At 59.3% G+C, this 13,965-nt stretch overlaps 4 protein-coding genes across 4 annotated transcripts; 2 read left to right on the forward strand and 2 right to left on the reverse strand.

Annotated features, from left to right (window-relative positions):
* Nucleotides 1-7: 7 nt before the first annotated feature.
* On the reverse strand, nucleotides 8-4,885 carry spt6 (chromatin-remodeling histone chaperone SPT6). The gene is made up of 4 exons (XM_025722397.1): nucleotides 4,506-4,885; nucleotides 4,264-4,437; nucleotides 557-4,199; nucleotides 8-480 (listed from the first exon to the last, which is right to left on the reverse strand). Exons 1-4 carry the CDS (start codon nucleotides 4,677-4,679, stop codon nucleotides 230-232), a joined length of 4,242 nt encoding a protein of 1,413 aa, XP_025580683.1. The 5' UTR covers nucleotides 4,680-4,885; the 3' UTR covers nucleotides 8-229.
* Nucleotides 4,886-5,907: 1,022 nt separating this feature from the next.
* ste7 (MAP kinase kinase Ste7) lies at nucleotides 5,908-7,724 on the forward strand (the record flags this gene model as incomplete). Its single annotated transcript, XM_025715235.1, has 4 exons — nucleotides 5,908-6,195; nucleotides 6,269-6,426; nucleotides 6,503-7,040; nucleotides 7,110-7,724. The coding sequence occupies 4 exons, from the start codon at nucleotides 5,908-5,910 to the stop codon at nucleotides 7,722-7,724; spliced, it is 1,599 nt and encodes a 532-aa protein (XP_025580684.1).
* An 841-nt stretch (nucleotides 7,725-8,565) lies between these two features.
* Nucleotides 8,566-11,349, reverse strand: BO80DRAFT_9839 (uncharacterized protein). Its single transcript, XM_025724983.1, has 2 exons — nucleotides 9,228-11,349; nucleotides 8,566-9,160 (listed from the first exon to the last, which is right to left on the reverse strand). The coding sequence occupies exons 1-2, from the start codon at nucleotides 11,213-11,215 to the stop codon at nucleotides 8,770-8,772; spliced, it is 2,379 nt and encodes a 792-aa protein (XP_025580685.1). The 5' UTR covers nucleotides 11,216-11,349; the 3' UTR covers nucleotides 8,566-8,769.
* A 916-nt stretch (nucleotides 11,350-12,265) lies between these two features.
* Nucleotides 12,266-13,755, forward strand: BO80DRAFT_420659 (uncharacterized protein). Its single transcript, XM_025718415.1, has one exon. It carries the CDS (start codon nucleotides 12,277-12,279, stop codon nucleotides 13,693-13,695), a length of 1,419 nt encoding a protein of 472 aa, XP_025580686.1. The 5' UTR covers nucleotides 12,266-12,276; the 3' UTR covers nucleotides 13,696-13,755.
* Nucleotides 13,756-13,965: the final 210 nt, after the last annotated feature.

Here is a 13,965-nt window from a genome sequence, read left to right on the forward strand (position 1 = left end):
TAGGATTCGTTCAATTCAATTCAATTCACTTTAATCCCAGCCCGTCCAATTCCATCCATTAATCACGCAATTCGTTTCGGCCCGCAACCATGCTCATGCGGATGCTAATCGGCGTTGTCTCAAAAGAAATACACAAGAATCCGGCCATCCGGAAAGGATCCCCGCAACGAAGGTCCAAAGAAATAAGAAAAAGGGAGAAATATTACACAGGATACAGAGAAGGAGACCATCAGCGCCGCTTGCCCGCCTGCATGTTGGTGAACAGCAGCTTGAAGCCATTGCACAGCGCCCGCATGTCCGGATACGGGTTGCGCTGCAGCTCGTAGCCCTGGGGGATCACCTTCACCGGCCAACTGTGCAGTCGCGCATTCTCGCCGGCCTTAAAGCACAGGAAGAAGTAGCCCGCATGCTTGGGGTCGATGCAGAACGCATAGGCCGACCGCCGCGGGTTGGCCTTGGTGTATGTCTCCAACCAGGAGTCTGTCCGGGGTTAGTCTGTCCCTCGCACTATAAGAGGGGGGGGGGGGAGGGGGAAAGGGGCAGAGGGAATACGTACAAGTGGCGTCCTTGTTGCCGTCCTGGTACTTCTCGTGCAGCATCATCTCGTCCACCTTCTTGGTCATAGCCTTCACGTGGTTGAAGATCAAGTCGTCCAGATCGCTGTAGGTATAGCGGCCGCCCACCTTCAGCGTCCGGCCCACCGAGAACTCGTTCTCCTTGTCCAGCTCCAGCACGTCGATATGCTGGAAGATGCCGTCGGCCACCTTCCACGTCACCGCCAGATGGTCCGGCCCCTTAGACGAGGGCCGGATCACCACGTCGCCCCGACTCTGCGACCCCAGGTACTCCTCCGCCTGCGTCGAGTTGAACGGCCGGAACATCGGGTGCTTGATGACGCGCATCGTGCGCCCGCCGCTCTGCGTCTTCTCCTGCTGCGCCTCGCGGTCCTGCGCTTCCTGCCGGTCGTCCCACTCCCCTTGCAGCCGGTCGGGCGTCCGCGCCACCGGCCGGCTGACCTGTTCCTCCCGCAGCGACACGTTGCACAGGAAGTTCTTGCGGTTCAGGAACAGCACCTTGGCCGGCAGCGTCTGGTGGATCTGGTACAGCGCCCGCACGGGGATGTCGTACCGATCCGTCAGCTCCGACTCCGGCACCAGGGCATCGATGCCGCAGTCCAGCTTGCCGTCAATGTGGTCGTCCGTGATCCGCTTGATCGAGATGGGCACCACCATGCCCTCCGCCAGCGTCTCCGCCGTCTCGCCCGTGAGCATCGTGAAGATGTCGTCCGTGCTGAGGAAGACAAACTGCTTCCGCAGCTCTTCGTACGGCTGTTGCAGCTCCGCCCGGATCGTCTCCAGGGTCGCCCGCTTGCGCTGGTTCAGGTTCTTCTCCAGCTGCTCCGCGTACTCCTCCAGGATCAGATCGTTGACCCGGTCCTGCGCCTCTTCCCGGAACAGCTTGCGCACAATCGCCCCGGGGCCGTTCTCGTCCGTCTCCGCCTTGATATCCTCCTCGTCCAATTCCAGCGCATCCGCCGCCATCTTGCGCGCAATATCGTAGTCTTCAGGGTGCACCCGCGTGTTATCGAGCGGGTCGGCATCCGGGTCCGCGTTTTCGAAGTCGATGTACAAGAAGCTGGCACAGTTGTTCCACACCTTGACGCCCATGGCCGGGTACTGGGCATTCACGCCCAGCAGCTCCGCCCGGTTGTTGACCACGCCCCCGTTCATGTTCACAATCTTGAGGAGATGTGCCGCCTTACGGGGGCCCAGACCACAGACGTACGGCAGAAGATTGGCCGTCGCCGAGTCCGTGACAGCTTCGTTGATATCCACACCCACCAGGTTCACCATGTCCACCAGGGCGGTTTCCAACTGCTTCAGCAGCAGATCCTGAGACACCAGCTGCTGGCCCGTCTTGAACTGGATCGACACAATGTCACGGCCCAGAGAGGCGTACTCCTTCAGCGGGCTCTGCAAGTACTTGGCCAAGGCCACGCAGTAATGGGTCAACGGAGCAAAGCTGGGATGGTCCTTCTTGGCCCGCTCACTGTGCTGGTAGAGCCGCGCCACCTCATCGTTGACGATCACCACCTCCAAGCGGTCGCTGACCTCTTCATCCCGATCATCGGTATAGAGGGCGCCGCGCAGGTCCTGCCGTTCGACCACCTCGGTCAGGAGCTTGTACAGCCGACGGGTCTCCGGCGACATGCCGGAGACACCGATGACATCGGGGCGACGACGGCGCACGAGTTCACGGAAGGCGGCGACATCCTTGCCGTCGGCAATGCCGCGGTCGCGGTCCCCAATGGAGAGGTCCGTGAACTTGCCGTTCTCCAGCACGCGTCCGTCCTCTTCGACATAGGCCCAGTGAATGGGCTCGCGCCCAACCACGCCGGAGCCCGTGGACAGAGCCAGCACGCGCGGAACGGTACCGAGAATCATACCCTTGGGCTTGTAGGGGGCTTGATCCAGTCGCTGCGAGAAGGCCTCCCGGCACTCCTTGGCGACATGGTTCTCGCACTCCTGCCGAATGTTTTCCTTAACGCTGCGGTTGATCAACCGCTCCAGCTTGCCGAGCGCCAGATCCAAGACATCCCGACGGGCGCGGTTCCACACGTCGGCCACTTCACTGTAGTTGTCCGACTCGATGTCCTGGTAGAGGCGTTGGCGGAAGTGGTCGAAATTCTCAAAGCGGACCTTGACCTCGACCAAGCCTTCCTCCTCGGCCTTGAGCATGCGGAGGTACAACTCGGGGCGACGGGCGATGTCGCTGAGCTGCTGGTTGCGTAGATACTTGAATTCGTAGTATGGGTGCTGCTCGTCAATGCGTCGAAGACCCTTCTCGGTTCGGAAACAGTCCACCGCCCCGTTCATATAGTAGGCTTGTCGCACCACCTTGCGCATCTTGGGGCTCAGCACGATCTCCTCGGCGAACATGGTCTTCGCAGCCTTGACCACATGCGACGAGTTGGAGAAGTCGGTGTCCACGAGGGTATCGGCCAGGTCGTCGGGCCGTTCGGCCGGATCCTCCGTGTACTGGCGGCGGCCTTCTTTCAGGGCATTTTGCGCAAATGCATCCGCCGTGATGCCAAAGGCCCGGACGAGACCGTACGCCTTGCCGTTGCGGACCCGCTCAAAGAAGGTCTTGCTGGAGGCCTTCCGGCGCTGGGTTTCGCCACTGGCTTCCCCATTCATGAGCGCCATGTCCCGAAGTTGGGACGCGTATTGGAAATGGATGTAGTCCTGAATGTCCTGCAGCTCCTCCATCGTCACCGCCACGGGGAGCATCTCTTCCACGGTCGCATCATTCACACTAAAGAGACTCTGTAGGTTGTCAAATGTCTTCTGGATGGTGTTGCGCTTTTCCACGAGCGCCTTGAACTTGAGATCGTGGTCAAAGATGTCCCAGAGATCGGTCATGTTCAGGAGCTTTTCGGCCTTGATGGTGTACTGGGAGGCGTCGTCATCATCTCCGTCTACGGGCACCTTCGCGGCGTGAATCATGTAGTCCTTCCGATGCTGGAAGATGAAGGGCACTTCCCAATCGTCGGTGACCAGGAACTCCAGCACCTTGGCTACCGAGCGTTGAAAGGGCTCCCGCAGCTCCGGCTCGATCCGCTTCTTCAGGAGCATCAGGTTGGAAATCCAGGCGGCCTCTTCGCGGAACTGCTCCTCGGTCAGGCCCACATTCCGGTAGGGCTTGCGGGCGATCTGATGTCGTTCGGGCTCGTCCAGCAGACGAATCTGGTTATCCTCCTCGGTCAACATCTTCTCCGCTAGCTGCGACGGCTCAAAAACATCCTTCAGGTCCAAGTGCTTTTCCTCGTCCTCCTCCTGCTCCTCTTCTTGCTCCTCCATCTCCAGGGCGAACAGATATTCGTTGCCATCTCCGAACGCGGCGCGCATATCTTCGAGGGCGTTCTCGTCCAAGCCGGTCGCATCGGTAACACCCAGACCTCCCTTGGAGGTGCGGGTCACTTCCAGATCCTCCCGTTCACGCTGGATTTCCTCGTCTGAGAACACATCCTCCTCAATGAAGTCGTCCATCTCATCGTGCATGTGCCTCCGATGACCAGTCCGCCCGTAGTCGCCGGCCGGCTCCTCATCTTCATCCGAGTTGAAGATATCGTCAATGCCCTGGGATGCTTGTCGGAGATCGCGATCCTTGTGACCACGCTTTAGGCGCTTAAATTTGGGCTAGGCTTCTCGTTAGATCCGCCAGATGTGAGGGTAAGAAACAGCGGGGCAGGGCATGACATACTTCAGCAGCAGACGAAGATTGGTAGCTCGGATTGAGCTCTCCGATGAGTTCCAGATCTTCCTCGTCTAGATGCTCATCCTCGCGTTCGCGATCCCTCTGCTTTCTCTTTTCCCGACGGCGCTCGGCGCGCTCCTCGATCTCCTCGTCCTCGTCGACAATGAAACCCTCGCGGACCTATGAAGCGAGTAGGGTCAGTACGGATATGGAAAGGCACCGGCGCACAAGTGAGCAGAAAAACCTACTGCGCGAGCAGCTTCCTCGTCGTCGTCATCGTCCTCATCTTCTTCGCTGGAGTCGTAGTGGTTGTTGGTGCCAGCACCCTCCCGGATTTCGCCCTCGTAGTCATCAGCGAGCTCCTCCTCATTCTCGTCATCATCAATCATGGCCTCCCCCTCGACCAGATCGCGAGCGCTCATTTTGAAGGGTCGATGAATTCGTGGTGTCACAGCTCGGAGGTTCAAGAAAAGGGTCGGTGGACGGGAATTGGGGGAATGGTAGGGGGAGAAGAGAGGTGGGAAAAAACAACTCGAGTCAGCACAAGAGAGAACCGTCCCGAAAGACGGTAACACACCAGGCTTGACAGAGCGAGAGGCTGGGGGGATGAAGAAAGGATGAGAATGAGCAGCTTGGATGGAGAGACGAGATCGCAGCAAAGAGACGCTGTGGCGCGGGCCGGTCTCACCGCCCGCCGGAGCTGTGGCTGGAACGGGCTCTCACGTGGGGCACTAGTCTGATCCCGGCTAGCCTCTACGGGTGTGAATTCGGACTATTGGCGCAGATTGATAGAGTCATGTGATCGCGACGCCCCCTCGCTGAAACACCCTCTCCCTCCAGGCCATCATTGAGATTCTAGCAGGTCTAGTTTATGGGAACACTATTGTGGAGCAGGTCAGACTACAGGGCAGTGCTGGGGTGAAATGGTAGATGTCTGGGAGCCGTCACTCCCACTGCATGCAGCGTGAATAGAAACCAAACCAGCGGATTGCAGACAAAGCGCGGTAGATAGTTTGATAGTCCACGCCATCGCCCATCGCTTGTTTCATAGTTCCTCACTAGACTGGGTCGCTCTGTCTTTGTCTCAGGTGAGAAAAAAAAAAGATGGTTCCTGAGTCATTCAGGAGACATTCTGGTGGACATGCAGCGTGCCTGACGCCGGCGCCTTCCACAGCTCACATTTGACTTGGACTGCAGCATCTCCGCCCCAACTTCTTCACCTCGCCGTGTCCCCTCCATCGCCCCGTCTCTTCACTCGCTCCTCCATCCCTCCATCATCCCCAGTCCCGACTCGACGCCCTTCTCCTTTCACACCCGCAGGTCCCGGTGACCACTCTCTGAAGCAAACGCCCCGCCACCGGGGTGAATTCACGGTGCAGAGTGCCGGGGAGCGTTCGCATTGATCCCCCCACCTGCTCTCATTCCCGACCCTCACGGCGCTTGTTCGGTGCCTCAGCGACCAATAACTCCCGCCTCTGCAGGCCCAACCAACAGACACTCGTCGACCTCTTTCTCCCACTGGCCAGCAAAACCATCCTCTAGGCACCTCTTCTCCTGCCTGCTTCCTCTCATAGATCCTCTCTCCAGCGGTCTTTCGCCTCGTCACTACCCCTCCGTCACGGTGCGCAGCATCGCTCCCGTTGCTCAGCCATGGCCGATCAATTCAAGGCGCGAACGCTGAAGCGCAAGAACGTCAAAGGTCTTGCTCTGAATGCCGCCCCGAAACCCCCCGCCAATAACGCCGATGGTGATGCTCAAGCCTCGGGCGCCGGTGGAACCGTCGAGAGCAACCGCACCGATACCCTGGAGATCGGGCTTGAGTTCCGACTCGACTTGCGTAGTGAGGATCTGGTCACCCTGAAGGAACTTGGCGCGGGAAATGGAGGTACTGTCTCCAAGGTCATGCACGCCTCCACCAAGGTGGTTATGGCTCGAAAGGTACGTTGCCCGCAACCCTGATCGTCCGGGGGTAGCCGCAGACGCAGCATAGGCTGACTGACCGGCATGCTAGATCATCCGGGTCGATGCGAAGGAGAATGTGAGAAAGCAGATCCTGCGGGAGCTTCAAGTGGGACATGACTGCAATTCGCCCAACATCGTCACCTTCTACGGTGCGTTTCAGAACGAAGCCAGGGACATTGTGTTGTGCATGGAGTACATGGATTGCGGGTGAGTGAACCTTCTTCCCCTGCCAAGGTATGGCTTGGATCTCTAGTTCCGAACTTACTGAACCCTTGCATCATAGCTCGCTCGATCGAATCTCCAAGGACTTCGGCCCGGTGCGTGTGGACGTGCTGGGCAAGATCACCGAGTCCGTCCTGGCTGGTCTGGTGTATCTCTACGAAGCCCACCGCATCATGCACCGTGACATCAAGCCGTCTAACGTGCTCGTCAACTCGCGCGGCAATATCAAGCTGTGCGACTTTGGCGTCGCGACGGAGACGGTCAACTCGATTGCAGATACGTTTGTCGGCACGTCGACCTACATGGCGCCCGAGCGGATTCAGGGCAGCGCGTATACCGTGCGCTCGGATGTTTGGAGTGTGGGATTGACGGTAATGGAACTGGCGGTTGGTCGATTCCCCTTCGATACCTCGGACTCGTCGGCCGGCGACCGGGCCAGTGCGGGACCCATGGGCATCTTGGATCTCCTCCAGCAGATCGTGCATGAGCCGGCTCCCAAGCTGCCCAAGAGCGATGCGTTCCCTCCCATCCTCCACGAATTTGTTGCCAAATGTCTGCTGAAGAAGCCCGAGGAGCGTCCCACACCTCGCGAGCTTTACGTACGTGCCCCCATATCCTTGTTGAGCAGCACAGCCTGTTGCGGGGAACTGGACTGACGCCCGATCTAGGACAAGGATGCTTTCCTCCAGGCCGCCAAACGGACTCCTGTTGATCTCCAGGAATGGGCCATCAGCATGATGGAGCGTCACAACCGCAAGTCGTACCTGGCACCGCCACCGCCCAAGTCGCTCAAGGAAGAGCCCCCGGTGTCGCAGTCCACCCCGTCTCCCAAGCCTCAACCCAGCAGCAAGCCAGCACGCACGCCCCAGTTTGTGCCTGGCGTGTCACCCGGCGACGTTTCCTTCAGTGGAGGCCGCGATAGCCCTTCAAACTACCCGTACAACTACCCGGCGAACCCGTCTCCTCGTCCGACCCGGTCGACGCGCTCGCCTCCCATCTCTCTCGAGCATCTGTCGCTGGAAGATGAGTACCGATCCGGCCGTCGTCCCTCGCGGACTCCAGTCGGGGGCCCGTCTTCCGGGTTGGAGCCTCCCATGCATCTATCGATGGGGTCTCGCTCGGCCAGCTCGCACAACACGAAGTCGCGAATGCCCCTGCAGTCGGCGGCGCTGCCCGTGCGCGGGCCTCCCCCCAGCGGACCTCCCCCTCCGGCTCCTGGCAGCGGATCCTGGCAGCGCCAACCGGGCTCCATGCGGGGAGACCATATGACGGGGGCTGTCTAGAATCTACATCCGGCCTGTCCCTCTCCTCTCCCTCCTACCCATCCTTTCTTCCCTTCTTTCCCCTTCCCATTTCCCTCTAGAATCGCTAATCGTGGATGACGAACCATCAACCCAGACCGCTGCTTGCTTGACCATGTATCTGACCCATTTATGTCCATGACACTTTTGCATCGGCAAGGCGTATTCATTCATTGGCCATTTCTTTCTTCTTCACATCTCCTTCTCATCTATCTATCCAGGTCCCTTCTTGCAAACGCGTCAATCGGTTTCCTTTTCTTTCTTTTCTTTCTTCCCGCTGCATATTCATCTTCTATCTTTCGATCTAGCCATTCAACTAGCCAAGTGTATGTACCTATGTTCCCCCCCTCTACCGATTATGTCATTGTTGATATCATGAAAGAAAGAAAGACAGACAGACCGACCGACCGAAAGAAAGCAAGCGCGCATGAACTGAGCTGGTCGTACCGGATTGCATGCGATATGGTAGTTTCATACAGAGCAGATAGACATAGGTTAAATTGCAACTTCGGTACTTGATTGCATCTCGTTTCGGATAGGCCTGTGATACTGATGCAGGGAATACGTAAAACACGGAATCGAGGCTTACAGGAGTGAGGAGGGAGGGACGTGCCTGTCATGTACCGGCTTCGTTTTCAATTCTAGGGAGTAGAAAATCATCATGGCCGCACGGCCTCCCTGGAAGAACAGTGGCCGAACGGGAAGCAACAGATAGAGACACTCAAAGCCAGACCGGCATACACACAGGGAGCAAAGACACTGCACCGATCATGCAGGGAAAAACCGCAAGCCCGTCACACCGGGCGAGAGACGGAGGAAACGGCGCCGAACGACAGGGTCCCAGTGGAACAAACATGACCCAACAAACATAAATGACAGAGACAGACGGCGGACCCTACATCACCCGAGACCATTCTACTAATGCCCGTTCATCCTTCCCCTATAACCCAGACCCGACGACGCCAACAGAGAGAAACACAGAAAACGAACCACCCGCAGGGCAGCCCGGAGAGGAACCCGAACCATCTTACTTCATTGCAAGCTCCGAGCTACCCCCGGGACTGGGCCCTGGGGGAGCGGGCGCAAGATTCGGACGCGGCGCCAGTTCAACCATGGGATTCTTTCCTCCGCGGGTGCTGGTGGAACCGCCCCGGCCGGTAGCACTCCCGCCCCGGCCATGTGAGGTCGCCGACGCAGCGTTGGCTCGCTCCAGTTCTGCCTGCTGGCGGGCAGCCTTGCTAATACGCGGCCGACGAGTGGTGCTACCTCCTCGTGATCCGGGGCCCCGAACGGGGAGACCGGTTTCCTGGGAAATGGGGACCGCGGCGGCCAAGGGCACCTGGTGATGGGAGGACGGAGGCCCCCGACCTCGACCACCACGCCCGCGGCCACGGCCACGCTTGATGGTCCCGTCCGCCCTGTTCAGAACCGTTAGCATGCCGGACCAGGCGAAACAGCAACTCAACCGAGAATGGGGATACGTACCGTTCCACTTGGACTTTCTCGCCCTCCGGCACCAGAGGCCCACTGTAGACAAAGAACCCGTCTTTACTGGCGGCAGCCTGTTCCTGCCAGGCCAACTCACTATCATCCACGAAGGGATCGTCCCGATCATACTCCTCCATTTTCTTCTTGCGGCGCTTTTTCTTCCCGTCCGCCGGGTCGGCGCCATTCGAGCGGCCCGGTGCGGCCATTGCACTCTCCCCGTCCATATCCGTATCACGGTCGACCTCCATGCTCAAATCCTCGTCGGCGCTTTCTCCCGCGGAGAGACCGCGGCCACCCGCCTTGTCGTTCCGCTCCAAGGCGGCCCCTGCCGCCGCCACACGGGCAAGTTGCTCCTTGTGCGCGGCTAAACGGGGGTGTAAGGCAGCAAACCCATATTGCTCCTCGGCTAAGCGGGCGAAGTTGATGATCTGATTCCCGTGGCCCTTCAGCGGGACGTGCAAGACAATGCTAGGCGTGCGCCGGTTGCTCGCGTCGCCAGTCGAGGAGCTGCCTTCCACTCCAAAGAGTGCATTGGATATGAGTCCGGAGCCCTGAGGCAGTGTGGGGGCTTCCTTGGCTGCTCGGGCCGGTTTGGGAGACGGAGCTTTCGATGCCGGTACTGTCGAGGGTGATTTGGTTTCCTTCTTTGTGACTTTGGGAGCAGGCAATGCAGTCGGTGCATCGGGCTCAACATCCATCGGGGTTGGGCCAGGCGAGGGTGGTCGATTATTGGACGGAGCTGGGGCTGGGGTATGAGGTTCTGGGGCCGGCGGGGGAGGTGCAGCAATGGGTTGGGGCGCTGGGGCCGGAACCCGGGCCTCTTGAGGTGGCGGTGCTTGTATAGGTGTCGCATATGGTGATCGTAGAGCATAAGGCGAGACGGGTCGGGGTCGGGGTTGAGATTGGGGATGCGGTTGCGGCGGTGTGGGAACGATGGAGGCGCCCGCGGGAGATGGCGAGTAGGTGGAAGCACCATGGATTGGGGAGCCATACGGCCGAGAGGCATAGACCGGGGGTGAGGACGTGGTGGGCGGATCAATGATACTCGCAATGGCTGGCGAGGCACTGGCACGGAATGTTGGACGCGGGGAGATAGGGCGCGCCGGCGGACTGAAGGAGGTAGGCACCGGCGTCGGAGCTGGAGCCAATGTTTGGGCCGGTGCCGGGGCTATAGCAGGGGATGCAGTATCAAAGGCTGACCGAATGGGATCGAAGTTCTGACCGCTGGTTCTTTGCGGCGGGGGAGCGGGCGGCTGGGAATGCGGCCGCGGAGGAGGAGGAGGAGGATGAGGATGTACGGATGGCATCAGGGCCGGATAAGATGAGACGAGGGTTGTAGGAGGCACCGGTGGCGGAGTCGGATGGGCCGACGACGGCAAGGAGGGAGGGTTCAGAAGACGGGCTGTTCCTTGATGCATCTGTTCCAGATTCATCATTTGTTTCCGCGGGCTTGTGATGGGGGTGCTGGGTGCTGGACTCGGGGCCGGAGCTAGCGCTGGAGCTGGAGCTGGAGCTGGAGCTGCCGGTGCAGCAGAGACGGCTGTCGTAGGAGGACTATTCGCCGGAATTGGAGCAGCAGGCACAGCAATGGGCGAAGGAGCCGACACAGCAGCCGCCCGAGGACTCTGATCTGGTGTGGCGGCCTCTAACTTGGGCTTCTTGCGAGCGTGGGCGTGAGACGCGGCCGAAGTGGTCGGAGTGGTGAAGGTCGACGACGACTTCTCTCGCTGACGACGGCTGCCCCGTTTGGGCTCGAATTTTTCCTCCTTGTCCTTTTCCTTGTCCTTTATTTCCTTTTCCTTCTCCTTTTCTTTTTCTTTCTCTCGGGATTTGGTGGTTCGGGCGGCTTCTCTCCGCTCCAGGTCGAGATCGTCTTCCTTCTTGCGACGCGACCGTCGGGTACGAGTTTCGCGGGCGGGATAATCGATGGGGGAACGCGACTCGTGTTCACCTGCAGCCGACAATATGGACGGCTCTGTGGACATGGTGAAGAGGGAAGAAAGGGAGGAGAGGGCGAGGAGCGACGAGTCAAAGGTGGTGTTGCATCGAGTGAATGGACGGGGATTGCTGAGGCGAGGTTGGAGTGGGACAGGCAGCGCTGTCGGGGGTGAAGGAGAGAGGGGATATTAAATGAGATCCGATCCCTGTACTCAGAACACAAATTCAAGCCGCAGCGGAATTGAATGCGGTGGGAATGAAGATGAAGAGAGGGTGGAGAGGGGGTGGTGGTGATGGAGGAGGGAGGCGATGATGAATGGAGGGAGGGAAGGGAAGAAGGGAAGAGGAAGAGGAAGAAGGAGGAGAGCGTGACGGGAGGTCAGGATGGGGAACGCCGGCCCAGCAGCAACTGCAACAACGAAAGAACAACACCTGCAACTCTCTGGAAAAGGGGCGCGGGCGACCAGGGCTGGGCGTGTTCGCCAGCAGATTCTCTTGGCTTCGGACAATGAGGAGGATTGGGTTTCAGTGTTGCATTCGATGTCCGAAAGCCATGGGCGAGCAACAGCCGGGGAAACCAGTCGGCTGGGGGCGATTTGGTGGATGTGCTTCTTGTTCCTTGTCCGGCCGGCCCTTGGGATGGTTCGTTAATCGTTATCGCTTTTAGTTCCCTTCACAAGCTGGCTTGGCCAACCCCTCTGCTCGCCCCTCCCCACGCTCCGGGGGATTCAACCCATTCCTATTTCGGTGCAGAAGCATCTTAGATCAATTAAAAAAAATTTACAATCAGGGTCACTCGCCCGACGACCCCCACACGCCGGCTGAATGGGCATCAGCGATGGGCGCAGCGTCTGTCCAGTTTCGATATCAGATCGGGTCACCTGATTCAACATGCTTTACCCAATCGGGGCGGTCAATCAGGTGAATTACTATTCTTATCTGGGCCTAGCGTTCCCCATTTTAGCTTTTGAGCCGCATGCTGACTCATCCTGCAGTGTCCTGTGCTCGCTGACTCAGTGCTGACTCATTGTTGCTGGCCGGGGATGGCTTCATTCTCGACCGTTTCGGCAGCTTTTCTTCCCCGCCAACCCCCGCCATCCTCAACACCATGGCCTTCCGCGGCGAACGTTTCATTCTTGACCTGGACTCCGATGATGATGCCGCTCCGGAAGCTTCTCACGATGTCCCTCCGGGCTCCTCATCCATCGCCATCCCCGGGATGATCGGCGAAATCCGCGAACGCACCCCAGCTGCGGCTCCCGCCCCGCCTGCTCCCAAACCCAGCACCACCGGCTTTCCAGCTCATCGCCGTCGCGCCAAGCCCTCGGCTTTCAAACAACGACGAGCCCCGACGGCGTCTACCCCAGCCTCTGCTCCAGGCCCGACGGACGAGAAAACCGCCATCGCACAGGAAAATGAGCGGCAGCTGGCATCCATGTCCGATGCGCAGATCCAACAAGAGCGCCAGGAACTCATGGAATCCATGGACTCCTCTCTACTCGAGCGGTTTCTCCGCCGAGCTCGGATCGACGCCGACGACAATGCCGCCACCTCCCAGCCCGCTGCCTCGTCCTCCGCCGTACAACCCGCTACCGCTGAACCCGCAAAAGACGACGAAGAGGAAAACGCAGCCCCTGCTCCACCAGCAGCAGCACCCTCTATAACTCCCTCCTCAGCCAAACCACCCCCCTCCAACGAACCCTCCCCAGACGACGTCCCTCCCGCTGAAACCCCGTCCGACCTCCACGCCGCCGCCGAATTGCCTCCCTCGGGCAGCGTGCACTTCCCAGCACCACCATCTCAGACCTCACCCATGCCCAATCTCGATCCCTCATCCCCCTCCTTCCTCTCCGATCTCCAAACGCACTACTTCCCCAACATCTCCCACGACCCCGCCGCGCTCTCCTGGCTGCAACCCCCCTCCGCCGACCCAGAAGACCCCGACTCGACATCCGCCTACCACCCCGCCAGCAACGCCGAGGCCATCCACCCCGCCAACCTCCGCTTCTCTCTACTCGGAACGGTCCTCTCCCCATCGACATCCCTCTCCCTTCCCACCACCCTAGGTCTCCACCACCACGGCAAGGACCCCCACGCCGCGGGGTACACGATCCCCGAACTCGCCATCCTCAGTCGCTCCACGTTCCCCGCACAACGCTGCATCGCGTGGCAAGTGCTGGGCCGGATCCTCTTCCGGCTTGGAAAGGGTCAATTCGGTGAACGCGGCAGCCCCCTGGTCGAAGGACTCTGGTCCGTCGTGGAGCGCGAGGGCGTGGTGGCCGGTATGATGGCCGAGGCGGATGGAGTCACCGCGGGGACGACGTCCCGTCGCGGAGAGAAGGGCTCGGCGGCAGACGAAACGAAGGAATCATCTCAGGAACAGGAATCCGCAGGGACGGGTGCCGCCAGCAGCCGCCGACAACATGCCAGTGCTACAGCGTGGGCCGTCGAAGGCGTCTGGCTATGGCAGATGGGTGGCGCTGGAGACCGGGGGGTGCTGAAGGAGGGTACGATTCGGTCGCAGTGATGAATCACACGGCGCGCTTTCTGTCCTTTCATTAAAAGTATCACAAATTAATATGACCATGATATAATATGATGAGACGATTAATCGTATTGGTTGGTATCACTTCCCTTCCACGCATAGAAACGCTCCTATCCCATCTATCATCATCTTCTGCCTTCTCCCTCTTCCACATGGTGTACACAGTAATACATAGCCCCATCCATACCACCGACAATAAAACAAGACCTACCCCCTCAGTACGGAAACAGAACCCCAGACAAGTTCAACTCA

Source organism: Aspergillus ibericus, assembly GCF_003184845.1.
Source record: "Aspergillus ibericus CBS 121593 unplaced genomic scaffold BO80scaffold_1, whole genome shotgun sequence".
Taxonomy (NCBI): domain Eukaryota; kingdom Fungi; phylum Ascomycota; class Eurotiomycetes; order Eurotiales; family Aspergillaceae; genus Aspergillus; species Aspergillus ibericus.

Excerpts from the sequence above, each read along its gene's own strand:
- spt6 (XM_025722397.1), bottom strand. The coding sequence starts at position 4,679 with ATGAGCGCTCGCGATCTGGTCGAGGGGGAGGCCATGATTGATGATGAC. Across the intron at positions 4,438-4,505 it reads ACGAGGAAGCTGCTCGCGCA|GTCCGCGAGGGTTTCATTGT; the intron begins GTAGGTTTTTCT and ends CTCGCTTCATAG. Across the intron at positions 481-556 it reads CGGCAACAAGGACGCCACTT|ACTCCTGGTTGGAGACATAC; the intron begins GTACGTATTCCC and ends AACCCCGGACAG.
- BO80DRAFT_9839 (XM_025724983.1), bottom strand. The coding sequence starts at position 11,215 with ATGTCCACAGAGCCGTCCATATTGTCGGCTGCAGGTGAACACGAGTCG. Across the intron at positions 9,161-9,227 it reads GAGAAAGTCCAAGTGGAACG|GGCGGACGGGACCATCAAGC; the intron begins GTACGTATCCCC and ends GGTTCTGAACAG.
- BO80DRAFT_420659 (XM_025718415.1), top strand. The coding sequence starts at position 12,277 with ATGGCCTTCCGCGGCGAACGTTTCATTCTTGACCTGGACTCCGATGAT.